Source organism: Gavialis gangeticus, unplaced genomic scaffold (assembly GCF_001723915.1).
Source record: "Gavialis gangeticus isolate Ggan-Ray unplaced genomic scaffold, GavGan_comp1, whole genome shotgun sequence".
In the NCBI taxonomy this organism is placed as follows: domain Eukaryota; kingdom Metazoa; phylum Chordata; order Crocodylia; family Gavialidae; genus Gavialis; species Gavialis gangeticus.
Genome location: NW_017729025.1, coordinates 129805558 through 129820491, shown reverse-complemented (window position 1 = coordinate 129820491; position 14934 = coordinate 129805558). Strand labels below are relative to the sequence as shown.

The 14934-nt window shown below is 43.1% G+C and overlaps 2 protein-coding genes across 7 annotated transcripts in view; one reads left to right on the top strand and one right to left on the bottom strand.

Annotated features, from left to right (window-relative positions):
• Positions 1-6797, top strand: part of LOC109299378 (NADH-cytochrome b5 reductase 2) — a gene marked incomplete at its 5' end in the record, with an annotated part of 23506 nt that extends 16709 nt beyond the window's left edge. Inside the window, 5 exons of the mRNA XM_019519965.1 lie at positions 1633-1762; positions 3254-3337; positions 4764-4849; positions 5692-5791; positions 6423-6797. Of these exons, the coding sequence (XP_019375510.1) occupies positions 1633-1762; positions 3254-3337; positions 4764-4849; positions 5692-5791; positions 6423-6595 (573 nt within the window). The remainder of the gene's footprint in view (positions 1-1632; positions 1763-3253; positions 3338-4763; positions 4850-5691; positions 5792-6422) is intronic.
• Positions 6798-9346: 2549 nt separating this feature from the next.
• PPFIBP2 (PPFIA binding protein 2) overlaps positions 9347-14934 on the bottom strand; it is a 223748-nt gene continuing 218160 nt past the window's right edge. For all 6 annotated transcript variants that reach the window (XM_019519541.1, XM_019519543.1, XM_019519542.1 and 3 more), the window contains one exon: positions 9347-11350. The gene's annotated coding sequence lies outside the window, so the exon portion shown is untranslated. The remainder of the gene's footprint in view (positions 11351-14934) is intronic.

Genomic DNA, 14934 nt, shown 5'->3' with positions numbered 1-14934 from the left:
CTTTCTGCCAAAATCAATGGTAGTTTGGTGATCCGGGCCTACACACCAGTTTCCAGTGATGAAATAAAAGGTTATGTTGATTTAATTATAAAGGTAAATTTTAGTTTCTGTTCAAGCCATTTAACTGGTTGTCTCAAATACAGCTCCCTTGGCAAGCAAGTAAGTAGCACCTGTGTAAATGGCATTTGTGTCTGCTTACATGAGTTTTAGTTCCTACTCCCCACTGTGCAGCACAACGTGTCCTCCTAAGCATGTATTTGGCCTCTGGCCACATTTATTCTTTGTCTCTTTGGCTCAATGTTGTTTCTGCATTTTGCATGGAATAGTCCCTGGATAAAATGCTTAAAGAGAAGGAGGAGCAGAGGCCAACACCCAGGGACCTTTCATTTCCAGGACAGAAGCTGTTTTACGGAGTCCCCAAGCCACATTCCCTTTAGCTTCTTCTTTTCATGTCCCACTTATCTTCCTCTTTTGAGTGCCCCTCAAGCCAGCTTCTACAGGAGAGGTAAGAATACATTTGCTGAGTAATAGGCATTGTTGGCTGTGGGGGACAGAGGGGGCTATAAGTTAAATATTCCATTGCTTGAATAAATGCCGTAACCACTAAACAATGGGGCTCAATGATGGGCAAGTCGTTGTCCTCCTCCTCACAGTCCTGTTTTTTCTGTGATTAACTTTTAGGGATTTCACAGGATTATGTGTCTTCCTAGATGGAATAGGACAGTGTTTCTCAACCTTTTTAGATTTAAGGCACCCCTCATTAAACTCAAGGCATCCCTTGGAAAATACCACATTTTTAACTCATTTTTTGACTACAGAAAAATGATAGGGCAATTTTTCTGTTGCAAAGAACTCAGAAAGGCCGCAACAAATGAGAAGCTATTTAATATTCGGAGTCCTATTTAAAAACTCTGGGTTTATCTTGTGAATCAAGTGTGCACTCCACAGCACCGTTGAAAGAATCTTAAGGGACCCCAGGGTGCAGCAGCATCCTGGTTGAGAAAAACTGGAATTGGATCACAGCAGAGAGTAAGAGACTGGAGCTGATTCCTTTGGAGCATGCTTAGAAGGACAAGTTGAGTTGCATGGCGGGGAGGATCTGAAAACTGTGGGTGGCCTTAAATTCTGCATAAGTGCTACTTAACTGCCTGAAGAGGGAGTTGGATTTAGGCCAGCTTGTTTACTGTACAAACCAGTGTTTGCCTGGGAAGAAAAAGTCTGTGAAAATTTAAACTGATACTGTCAAACAGCATAGTTATTAGTGCGGAGTACCTTCCAGGGCTGCTGAATACACTTGAAACCAACCAACCCTCCCTGGAGGAAGTTTGCCATGAAATCATCCTAGTTTGAAGGTCAAATATTGTACTGTGCAGTCCATGCCTACATTTTCTTCAGCTGGGCTGCATGCAGGGGTGGTGGTGAAATACCAGCATTAGCATTTTGCTTGTAGAACCGCAGTGGCTTCTGGTTACAGTGGACAAACATTTGAAAGCAAGGGATTTTCTGGATCCTATTTCAGATGCTTAGTGTAACTGCAGGCAAGCAAAACGCTGTTTTTTAAAAAAAATTATCACTGCTACCTGGGACCTAACTGGTTATGACACAAATAGCCACTGGTTGGTTTTTTTTCAGGTCTACTACAAGAATGTCAATCCTAAGTTCCCTGAAGGTGGAAAGATGTCCCAGTACTTAAACAGCATGAACATTGGAGATACTATTGACTTCAGAGGGCCAAATGGACTTCTTGTGTATAAGGGGCCAGGTACATTGATGTTTAAATGGAAGGTGGGAATTTAGTTATTTTCAAGGGTAGTTTAAAGCTTGAGGGCTTAAGTTTAGGACATGGCTTTCTTTTGAAATTAAATGGCAGGAAGAAGCCCAGGTTTCTCTCACCAAGAATGAATTCCTATGTTTTTTGACTGAAGCCCGTCCTAGTTGGCCATAGTGGAGGGGGAAGAGTGGTGCACTCTTTCCTTGTTCACCCTGCCCTTGTGTTAGGTGTTGGTAATTCAGTTCTTTATACATTACCGCTGTGATCATTGTACCAGATGGTCCTGGCCTGTTTCACACTGCAAGCCTCCCTATGCATTGCCCTTTTGGGAAATTCATTACTGCAGTTAAATAAACTCCCTGGCTGGAAACCAATTCCACTTTAGTTTTAAAACAGGCTTGACTTGGTTAAGGCTCTTGCATGTAGCTCATTCTGGATGGGAGGAAACAACCTGCTGATACAAACAACTCTCACTTGAGGTGGCTGTAAAGGAGAAAGGCAATTTGTTTCACGCACCTCAGCTTTATGCAAGAAGTGCTGATGCTTTGTACTTTTCAGGATCAGGCCCTTATTATGAATAATATACAGATGAGTCCATTATCTTTTAGAGGGACTCAGTGACCCATGTAACACCCAGATCCACACACGTTTCTATTGTGTTTCAGTTGCCATAGACAATGGCAGCACTACAGACAACAGCATGGGAAGCTCATTATTTGTTACAAATCTGTTAAATGATTTATCAGAGTGTGCATGTGAAAAATGCTCTGTGTAGAACTATCTGGTTGGCTTAGTTTGTGGAGACTAATTGCTTTGCAAATGGCATCTAATTTTCAAATTTGAGTAAAGCAGTGGCATCTTCTGGTGTGGAACAGAAGTTATCTGGTTGTTTTCATGCCTGGATATTAGAGGTCAGAGTTTCCTGGCTATGACTGCCAAGGACTTAATTGGATTCTTGTAGCAAGAGCTGAAAGAATTACAAATACAATAATAAAAAGGGTCTTACCTAAGTGTGCAGCACATTTGACTGCTTTATTGCAGATCTGTTGAATATTGCTACTAAAAGGTGAGATCTTCAGCTGTGCTTTCATAGAGTCAAGGTGATTTACCAACCTCGAGAATTCCCCTGGCAGAGACAGTGCCACTCACCACCCTCAGGCCCTTCAGTGTGGGGCCATAGTACTCCATCAAATTCACAGCTGCCAGATAGTGTTTCAGGGTCAATGTAGCTGGCTACAATTTGGTTAGCCTTGATCCTGCTCGGAATTATCCAGGATGGTGAAGAAGTCCATAGAGGCTACCAAGGTACGATAAAGCCACTTCTGTCATTTCCATCTGTTTTCTGTTCTGAGCACTGCTTGGCTGGACCAGAAGACCTGACACAGTGAATTAAGCTGTAGGCAGCAATAATTGTCCTTGCATAGCAACTGTATGGATTACTTATCAGTTCATTTACTTACAAATGTTGTGTGTTTCTTCCAGGTAAATTTGCTATCAAGCCTGACAAGAAGTCTGAAGCACAGATAAAGTTTGCAAAGCATCTTGGGATGATAGCTGGGGGAACAGGTGAAACTATTGGTTGCTTGTACAAGTTACAAAAATTTCCCGTTTCTGCAGTTTAAATGTGTCACACTGTACCCGTGCAGGTTTTTTTTTTTTACAATTTAAATGAGTTTGCTGCATTGCAAACTAGACCACATCTGCATGTAGTTTAGTTTGCAACGTAGCTATTTGTAACATAGTGGGTTTTTGACAGCTTGCCCCTCCTGCCACGGGAGAAGTGGGCTGAAAGCAGAAGTGGGGAGGAGCCTGATACTTTTTTCCCCCCAGAGTCTGCCTGTGTTTCCTGTGCCCAGGGAGCATGCTGCGGTCAGGCCAAGCAGCTCCTGAGCTGTGGTGGGTCCCGGTCCTTTCCTCCGTGGCCATTTGGGCAGGCTGCTAGCAGGCCAGATGCTGGCCCAGCAAGAGTTCGTTTGGGCTGGGTGCTGCTTCTGAGCTGGGGCAACACCGGGGGCAACACCACCGCAGAGGGAAGGACCTCTTGGGGCTTAGGGGCTGCTTGGCCTCCCAGTAGCTTGCCCCCTGGCCACGGGAGATGTGGCAGGTTCCACAGAAGGAAAAAAAAAAAGAAGGATCAGGGCCCTTGCTGTAATAGTGACAGAAGCCCCTAAATTGAAATGGTGGTTCTTTAATTATCGCAATTAAAAAACAACCATTTCAGTTTAGGGGACTAAACCACAGCCACGTCTACAAACACCCCATGTCATTGTGCTAAGGGTGAGCACTTTGCTAAAGAGCATACAGGTTGTCAGAGGATTGTAATGAATGTCACACACACATTTTATGACCATGGAATTATTGTTTTTATTACCAGTTCAAGCTACTACTTAACAGTGCTTGCACTGATACAGGGATTTAATATTTCAGTGGTTATTTGCTTGAAGTGAACATATTACACCTTGAATATCCAATGGTTTCTATTCTTCAGTGCTGAAGGTCTTCAGAGCCCAGATAATTTTTACCACTATTCGTCAGTAGCTAATTGGTCCTGATTGCAGACCTATCATCCTGGCACAGTATTAATTGCTATCTACCACAGCAACACAAAAATAGGGTCTTCAGTGTGGCTTGGGAGCCAATAATTTACACACATTCTAATTTTAGCTCTTAAACTGATTTAATACATGACCTTGGGTAAATCACTTAACCCTTTACCCTATGTGCAATATTTCCTTCTCTTTACTATGAAAGTGCTGTGAGGGTTAAATGAATTAATGTTGAAAATGGACATTCCTAGGTATGAAATATTACTTTGTCACTTTTGGAGTGAAATTATGGAACATCAAAGCTGATATGGGTCATAAACTGAGATGTGGGGCCTTGATCCTGGGCCTCATGCAGACAAAACTCTCAGTGAAGTTGCCTGTTTCTGCACTGCAATCTGTGGATGGGCTTAGAGAAAAAGCTCATTTGTGACTCTTATTATGAATAGGAATTACACCGATGTTGCAGCTGATTCGTCACATCACAAAGGACCCCAAGGATGACACAAAATGTTACTTACTTTTTGCTAATCAGGTAAATATGCTGTAGCTTTTGTTTGCCAGATTCTGTGCTCCCTGCTCCTCCCACAGGACTTTGAACTGCTCAAACTGTTATGGTATTTAACCCAGAAAATTCCTTTTCTACATAGATTCAGTGAATGCTCTTCAGGATAGTCTCTCTTCACTTAAATATATATTTAACACATGTCTATGGCAAGACAAGCATCTGATGAATGTTTTGATATATTTTGTTTAAAAGTGGTTTGTAGCAGGAATTACAAGAGAGATCATGACTAATTGCATTAGTTCGCGTAGATTCAAGTTGGGTTTCTCTTACTCTTAAACAAAATATTATCCTGAACCTTATTGTGAAAAACTATCAGAAATTTCTCACTCCTGAAAGGAAGGTTTTATGTGAAATTCTTACCTCAAACTGGTATGCCTGCTCACTTCCACTTCAAAATTTGCAAAAACACCAGTGCTAAGAGACCAAGACAGGGCCAAATGGGCTAACAGTAATTCTGAACATAAGTCTGAATTTTTGGTATGTCTTTTTAAATAAACCCTTTAACTCTCCTTTAAAGGAATTATGTAGCTTGGTGTTAAGTCTATTAATTTCACTCTTAAATCAGAATTTATAGCAAAGAAATGTTATAAACTACCATATATTTAAGAGGAAAAAAACCTGCTTGCTTAGTTTGGCTACTTTAATAATTATAAATGAGGAAGACTGAAAGGTAGAGGAGGTGAGAACTGTGTAACTTTGAACTGCCTGTGATCCCTTACTGCCGAAAACAAAGTTAGCTCTGTTAGTTTGTATTACTCAGTGCACTGAGATAGTTTGGAGGAAAATAATTCTCTCTCTACATTTTCTAGACAGAAAAAGACATACTATTAAGAACAGAGCTAGAGGAGGTTGCTAAGAAGCACCCCAGTCAATTTAAACTGTGGTACACACTGGACAGGCCTCCTCAAGGTAGGTTGCTGATGCATGAAAAAAGGTCTTTTTTGTCCTCCTCTCTGTATACAAGGCTCCTTGTATACATCATTTGTACTGTACCCATTCCTTTGCTATCAGAGCCCTTCTAAAATATATTACTAATCTTGAAACTCGTCTTAAAATGAGAAGTTGTTCTGTAAACTTTTGCTGCAAAGTTAATTCCCTGGACTTCCCAGCAAAATCTATAGTTCTGCTGCTCTGTGTTTTCTCCTTTCCTCGTTTCTTCAGCAGAATCATATTACATTGGCAGGTACTAAGCAGTTCAGTTAGACAAGCTGTCATGGGCACAACAGAAAAGTGGTGCTTACAGTAGTTAGGTCGTGGTAGGCTGCAGTTGCAGGCACCAGAGATGAGAATGTGAATTGTTAGATTTACCTCCCTCTTAAAACACTGGGAGCCAAGTGCACTGCTTGGATTTATTTGGAGTGGTGTGGTCCTATCCTTGTGTGCAAGTAGCTTCTTGCAGTGCTGATAGTATATACAGCCCACAAACAGCAATATGTGAAGGGTTAGCATTGCTGAAGATACAGACAGGACTCTTGGTATGAACTTATATTCAAATCTTTGTCAGATACTAATAGCATCCCTTGTCACTTTTGTCTTTCAGATTGGAAGTACAGCTCTGGTTTCATCACTGTGGACATGATTAAAGCACATCTTCCTCCACCTGGCAATGATTCCATCATTCTGATGTGTGGGCCACCTCCTATGATTCAGTTTGCTTGTCAGCCCAGTCTGGACAAACTGGGTTATTCCAAAAATAACAAGTTTGCTTATTAACATGAAAAGGCATTGAACAATGTCAGTAAGCATACTATATTCCTGGCACATGCTGTGATAATCCTCTATACTGCAGCTCTTTTAGAGCAATGTAATGCTCTGATGTAGACTCTACTCCTTTTTAAGTTGAATGTCAAGAATTTTATTGCCTAGGTACTTAAATCTGTTGTGTTCCTACATAAATTTTCAGTATTATAACACACACCCTATTGAGTAATATTCTTTAACCTCCTTACATTAAGCAGTAAGATACGGAGTTGCATATTTATAAGATTAAAGTATGAAGGTGGTATTATTGTATAAAGTTAAAAGCTAGGAGACTCTAGGCACTGGCATTCAATTATCCTGATATGCTCTGCCTTCGCTGCTGTACTGAGAAAATTTTGTATCTGAGGAAGGGAGAAGTTCTGTTCATTTGCTTAATTTGTTAGGATCAACATTCAGCAGCCTGCAGTTGTGCCCTGAAGTCTGAAGTTCTTTCCCAACTTGTTAGGAGTATATGGCAACACCCTACAAGTAATTTGCTAATTAACATGAATATGTTTTTGTTGCATCACCTTTGTCCCTGTGAAACAAGGGATAAAAGTCTTGGTAATCCTAAGAAAACAAAAAAGATTGGGAAGAAATGGCAGTGGCTCAGGGATGCTGAATAGAATTCTCAAAGCTTCTCAAAATTGCTTTATTGTTGTAATAAGAATTCTCATTTCAGAATACAGCTTAATTTGGGAGGCTAATATTTAACCTTGCACTGAACATTATTCTAGGTTATGTTTTCGTATTACCTTAACTGCCGTTGAAGAAAGAGGATTTCAGTAACTGTCACTGCCAAATGCATAACTGATATTTACACTGCAGTTCAGTGTAATGTATCTAGTGACATTAGATTACGGCCTTGTTACACAGTAATTTTGGGCAACTCCTGAGTTGTCCACACATTAATACCTGAAACTAGTTTTAAGTGCTTGTTATGTGGCTCAAAGTTATGCCATTCCAGGGTAGGATTCTCTCTGATCAGCTCATGTTACACTAAGGCGTAACCACTGTAGGCTCCACTTTAGTGTAAATACCCTTTCCACTGGCCCAGATCAGTCGCACTGCTGCCACACCTCCCCAAGCACCCCAGATCCCCTCTCACTGCCCCCCTCCCCCTCCATTCCTGCTCTCTTACTCGTGGCTGTCCAGCCTGTCTTGGGGGAGCAGGCAGGGAAGGGTTAACCTTCCTGCCTGGATGCTGTTGCTGCTCTGTGCCAGAAGACCAGCAGCCTGCACAGCCAAGGCAGGCAGGTTATGCCCCAGGTGGTGGGCAGAGGCAAAAGATGGGGGAACTTGGATTTAAAAAAAAATCTCTTTAATGACTCTACTGCTTTACATTCTGTTCTCAGGCCTTATTTGTACTGTACTGTGCCTTAACCCTGGAAGATCTGGGGGACAGGAACTATGTTCTTTATTTAACTGTAAAGTCCCACACACCTTGCCCATAAGACTTTTAAACCAAGACCGGACCAAAGAATTGCTAACTTTTAAAAATGTTTCTTGGTACCTTACTGATGAAATCCAGTGACAGTTCAAGTGAAGGAAGGATCAAAGTTTGAGGCAAGGAAACAATGACAGGTCTGAGCAGGGGAAAACAGCAAAATTTAGATGCTTAAGGCCTCTGCTACATGTTACATGTGTTACACAGGTAATGGGTTAATGGTGCAATAAATTTAATCAGCCACATCTGTGAAGTAATTATCACACTATAACAATGCCTATCCATCTATAAAAAGACCCAACCAGCTACAAAGGTGGTGCCTGAAAATATATAACAGCTGTATAGTTGGTTTCTATCCAGCTTTAATTTGAGTATGTGGCAGGACCCTAAGATAACAAGGCTAAAAAAGGACTTAAATCTGAAATAGTAATTCTGACCTGCTTAAAAGGCTATTCTCAATTCTTCTCTGCAGAGTGGCTTGTTGGAAGTGTGCCACTGTGCAGAGAAGAATTAGATTCATTTGGCCAAGAGAGTAAGACAGTATTGCCTACTAGCTAGGGCATTTATTAGAGAGGAGGAGGTGCAAGTTCTAGTGGTCCAAGGACTTTCTGTATTTTGTTTAATGACTAACTGCCCTGGGAGTGGAACCTGTGGCACTCTAGTCTGGTAAATCTTGCATTTCAAGGGAGCACCTCTGACTATTTTAAAAGAAAAATGAGCCTTCCTCAGTTCCTTGAAATGAAGCATGCAAGGATTTACATTTGGGAAAGGCTTTGGGCTGAAGATCCCAAGTGCTAGAAGAGGTCTTACCACAGTACATTGAGTAAGGTACCTCAGTCTTACAGACTGACAGCATTTTAGATGTACCCTGTCCTCAGCATTTCATGTTGGCTACCTGTAAGCTGCTGTTTACTGGGATACTTTTACTATGTGCATTTGTTCAGTGTCTACCAAGTTCAGAAGTTATTCCAAGTTAGGGGATATTTATTAACTAATGAAGAGAATATAGGCATAGAGGAATCAGCCTAAACTTCCCCATAGCCAAGCTTGTGTAGAAATTACTACAAAGAGTCACCAGGAGATAGAGAAACAGCCAGAATCTATTCACTACAATGTGACAGCGCAGATGTCAACATTTTGCATTTCCTTGAACTGTTCTCTCTCCTCTATCCTGCTGGCTTGATTTTTTTTTTTAGCATAGGCAAAAATTAGAAGTTGAAATAATCTGATAAACTTTTGTTTAAATTGTTGTGTAGACTTTACTATGACACACAAGCTTTAAAGTGTTAAATTAGAAAAAAAATCCAGTCAGGCCTCCTGGAAATATGTCAGCAGTATAACACTGCTTTCCTCTCTTGCACTGGTAATGGTATCACTTGAGTCACTATTCCTGCCTTTGTGGGTTAATTCATCACTGAACATTTCATTTCAGATGCTTAGTGTCCGCTGTGCTGATAATTAATACTCCTTGCCTTTTGAAAGCACTGAGTGGAGGTGTAACTGATCCCACTAACTCCAATGGGACTTCCCCATGGAAATCCCAGTCTTTGTCAAGTATATAAATTAAACAATTTCGCCATATCCTTTATACAGCAAGAATAGACATGGTGGAAAATAGCTGCTTTAATTCCTATAATTAACATTTATACAAAAGCTTTCTGAGGTGAAGTGGCAAACTAAGCTTCATAAAAAGTCACTTAAGTTCCCCCTGGCTTTACAGTCACAAATGGGAATATGTTCAGTAAGGACTGAACCTGAAATGAAGGGAGCCGGCAAACAGAAGCAGAAACAAAATAAAACAAAACACAGCATAAGGTTTACAAAAAAAAAATCACTGGGTTCTCATGCAAACATCACAGCTTGTTTCTGGCCAAATCTCTGTCATGTGACTATCCAAAGTTCATATACATTTAATTACTTACAGTAGCATGAAAGCAATTCAGTGACAGAAGGAAAGTGGCTGGTAAAGGCCTTACAGCTGATCACCTCCAATTGCTAGTTCTGAGTTCAGGGAACTCCATTCTGTATGCCACTCTGACTCACAGTTCAGGCAACTTCAAAATGTTCAGAGCCCACTGGCCCATTAGTACTTCCTTACATTTTGCTTTTTATAGGAGAAGGCTATATACAGTAGAACTTCCTAGAACTTTCCATTTGTACAAGGAGCTGTCATCACTTGCAACAAACCCCATGCTGTGCTGCCAGTTTCATTGCATGCACTTCAAAGCAACTGCAGGGGGAGTGTTGAACCCTGGTCTGAGAAAGTCAACATGCAGGCTGTCTTTGCTGGGTGTTAGGTCTGTTCCCTGACTATGAGCACACTCAGTGTTTATAATAAGTACCAAGAAAAACTAAACAAAGTAACCTTTTTGGGTCCCTCATCTTTTCCAAGGGTCTCAAATTGTCCTTCTAATTGTTGCTGGTTTTAGGCAGAGAGAGAAAAAGCATAATAAGGATTAATGTATTCCCTCCTGGCCTATTCTGGGAACATGCCCACTACATCATCTCACTTTTGCTACTGGCCATTCACAAGGTGTGAAAGCTTATCTGTCTTCTCTCTCCATCCCAGTGTTTTAAGCAGGACAGAGAAAGCAGAGACAAACGGAGGTACAAGAGGAGGGAACAAAGTTCCTGCTCCCCCACTGACAGCTTTCTCAAGCTCCTAAACTAGCCGTGTCTATACATCAACAGTTCTGTAAACATTGTAGCTGTCTGCCAGACCCCAAGATAGCACCTGCTGCACCATTTGGTCGAGGAGAAAAGGAGCAGTTGGAATTGTTAAAGGCTTGTCCTCATTGCTTTTACTTCATTCAGGAAGACTCTGAACCTGTGGCTATGGTGCCAATCTACTGACATTAATCCCTATGTGGAAAGTAAATTATAAAAGTACAAAATTATAAAAGTTTGCTTTCAGCTGTGCATATATTCACCATATATCTGCAAAGACATCTTTTACTGGTTTTGTTTCTCAACTCTGGATGAGAAATAATTTTGCATAGTTTTTCTTTTTAACATCTAGGTAAAAATACTTATTAGGGTACCCTGTATATTTTTCTTTACCTGTAAAGTGTTGCTGTATCAATGACATATAAAGTATGACTCATTAGCAGAAAAGCATATGCTATTTTCTGCCATATAGCACCCAGTTTCCTTGGCCACTTATCTGGATGTGTGCGTGAGGTATGTGTGTTCTTGATCATGCTGAAACATCATCTCCAGTCTTCAAAGGTGGGTGTTAAAAATCTATTGTCATTCAGCATTTCATCTTGGCTTAGCATATTCTGAAAGAGAGAGAACAGGATGTGGATTACGTAAGTATCCAGTTAGATGCATATAGCATTGGGAAAGGAACCAAAATAAAACCTGATTCACAACAGATGGAATTCGCTATATTATTACTATTATACATCCCATGGAATAATGCATAGAAAAATTCAAAATTATGTGCAGAAACTCAAAATTATGCAAAAGTAATTAAATTTATTTATTTCTACAAATTAAACTAAATATAACAATATTTGAATGTACTTTAGAAATATATGCAGGTACTTTGTATAGTTGGGGGGTGCGTGTGGGGGGTTTTGTGAAGATGTGGGGAGGTGTGTGTGCATGTGGGGTTTGTGAATGGGTGTGGGAGGTGAGAGTATTGGAGTATGTGGGGAGTTTGTGAAGGAGAGTTGAGGGGTGTGTGTGTGTGGGGTTTGTGGGAGGGTGTGGGATTTGAGGGGTGTTGTGAAGAGGAGTGTGTGTGAGGGCTTATAGGTGGGTGTGCCCCCCCCCAACATCTCCCCTCATGGTGCACAGCTTCCACTGCTGGCAGCTCGGTGGCAGTAGGCAGCAGGCCTTCAGGGTGCTCATGGCCACGGCAGGTAAAGCCGCTGGCGGTGCATGCCTCTGGCTGAGTCTCAGGGCCTGCACTTGCTGGCACAGCCTGTCTGACCCACTGGCATGCGCCTTTGCCTAGACCAGGCTGGCTCTGTGCCAGCGTGTGGGGCTCATGACATTGCAGGTGGGAGCTGCCTGCTGTTGGGCTGGACAGGCTCCATGACTCCATGGGCAGCTTCCCACTGGGGTGCTAGAAGCCCTATCTGGAGGCATGGAGCTGGCTGGCATGGCCCAATGACATATGGACCAGGAGCTGCGTGCCATTGGTCTGGACAGACTCCACGTCTCCACATGGAGATTCCAACACTCCAGCGGGAAGCTGCACGTGGAGGCAAACAGGAGCCCACCTGCCCTGATGGCGTGGGACTCCATGCCTCCATGTATAGCTTCCCACCTAGCCTGATAGTGTGCTGCTCCCAATCCACATGCCATTGGGCCAGGCTAGCTCTCTACCTTGGGTTTCCAACACTCCAGTGGGAAGTTGCAAATGGAGTCATGGAGTCATGTGCCATCAGGCTAGGCAGGCTCCTGCTTGCCTCCATATGCAGCTTCCCACTGGAGTGCTGGAAGCCTCACATGGAGGCACTGAGCTGGCTGGCCAGCCTGGCCCAATGGCATGTGACCTATACCCACCCACAAACTCCACACCTTCCCACCCACCCCACTCCTCCCGCAGGCAGGAGCTCCCCTCCCCACTTATACAGTCGAACGGCTTTGTGCCTCGGCTTCATAGAGGTGGAGGCACAGCGCCCTCCCACAGTTAAATTATGTAAAATTATGCAATTTTGCACAGTCATACATTTAATACGCAAAATTGCATGGGCGCATAATTGCATCATTCCCCAGGGTGTACTATCAGTCAGTTGAAATATTTTGCTAATATTAACAGAATGAAACTGGTTTCTTCATTGTAGTTCAATGTAGCAGGATGATTAGTATTAGGAACTTCTTACATTTAGGTGATACTGCATGCATCTCCACAAGTGCTTTACTGTGGGGGCTGACTAATTAGTTCTGCAGTAAAGTGTTACTGCCTATACACGTGGCACTATTAGGCTGCAGTAAACTAATTAACCCTGTTGTAGGATAATACTGCCCAACACAAGTACAATCCTACAGCAGAGTTTAGTGCACTGAACCATATGTGTAGATGGTGCCTGGGGACTGCTGGGGTATGAAGATGCTACAATGCAGGGGCTGCCTGCTGGGCTAGTCCTACACTGTAGCACCCTTGTGTCCCAGCCAGCCCTTCTGCAGCACATTGAGCCAGGGCACTGCAGTTCTGAGCTGGCAGGCTTACCTCCCAGGAGCAATAAACTCCAGCATGAACTGTGCTGGAGTTCATTCAGGCACATTGATAGAACATGTAGCTGTGCCTGCCACTATGCAGAGGAAGCTTACATATTACATAACTGTTCATTCTGCCCTAGAGCAGGTTTATCTTCTAAAATTAGTTTACAAATACAGGCATCAATGGCGTAGTTAATTTTATACAGTGTATCGTCCATATTTAGGATTCTGTCCAGTGAAAGTAAGCACTTCTTAAGGGAGATGGGACAACCATTGCTTGCAAGATTGTTAAATTGAAAAACTGCAACTTTAGAACCTGTTTTTGTTAAGTACAGGTACCAGTTTGTCACACATTATACATAGGATGTGTTTAATTGCGTTTAAAACCATGAGCATTTGTGCATTCAAGCAGGAAAACACATGCTAAGTGCTATCTTATGGTAGTAAAGTTAAGACTTTTTTGGTAGGAATATCTCCATTTAGCGTTAAATAATATGTGCTAGGCTGTTGTGGGACTGCATCATGAAGATAATACCAGTGGTCCTCACCAGTTCTAGTATGGTGTCGGGGCTGGGAATGACAGACAGACACATGGTTGTCGGTTCCAGCCCTTCCATCACACCAGAGCCTTAAACCAGCTCTGGAGGTAGGAGGGGGATGAGGTGGGGGGTGGGGGAGGAGTGAAGACTGACAAACATCTGATTGACCACACAGCCGTCTCCAGCTCTGTCCACAGAGTTGAGATCATGTAACTGCCCAGAACACTTTCTAACTCATAGTAAAGCTTACTATGCTCTAAATAAAATATGTCTTAAGTGTAACGTGTGACACATCCCTGGGCAGAGGGTGAGGAGAAGCCATGGATCCAGCACATCAATTAGACCCTATTTGAAATCTGAGATTATGGATAAAGGATTAAAAATGGTTTTAAAAATAAGACAATGCTAAATTTTGGATCCAGAACCAAGATGCAGATAAGTAAAACCAGGACACTTCCAGAGTCTTACCCTTGAAAATCACCTGGAATTAGGGGTGTACGGATAAAGATTTTTGGGCCGATACCAGTGGTTGATTATTAAATGAGCGATATTGGCTGATACTGATCCAAATGCCCATATCCAGCCTAGCAGCTTGGAGAACAGCATCCAGCTGGTAAGTCTGTTGGGGGGGGAAGGGGCAGGGGGAGGGATGGAGGTGGGGGGTTGCTGATTGAGGCCCCTACAGTGAGGGAGTGGGGCTGGGCACCACATGGAGCCACGAGTGGCTCATCAGCAGGGCGCAACTCCCACTGCTGCACACACCCCTGGGGGAACCATGGGGAGCACGTGGCCCCCAGATCTGTGCACAGGGTGAGGATGGGCTGCTGCTGTGGACTGGGACCAGGAGCAGCACTAGGCTCCTCCCAGCGGGAGGGCTGGGCCTGGGCTGTACTCGGGCCAGGAAGTGGTGGTGCTGGGAGGGGTTGCTACAGGGTGGTAGTCCATCCCCCTCCCCACCCCCAGCGCTGCCACCACCTGCCCAAGCGCAGCCCCAGCCCAACCCCCGTGCTGGGAACAGTCTGGCACTGCCCCTGGCTCCAGTCCACAGCAGCAGCCTACTCTCGCCCTGCACACAGATCCAGGGGGCATGTGCCCCCCATGGCTTCCTCAGGGGTGCATGCAGTGGAAGAGGCCCCCCCCCCCCAAGAACA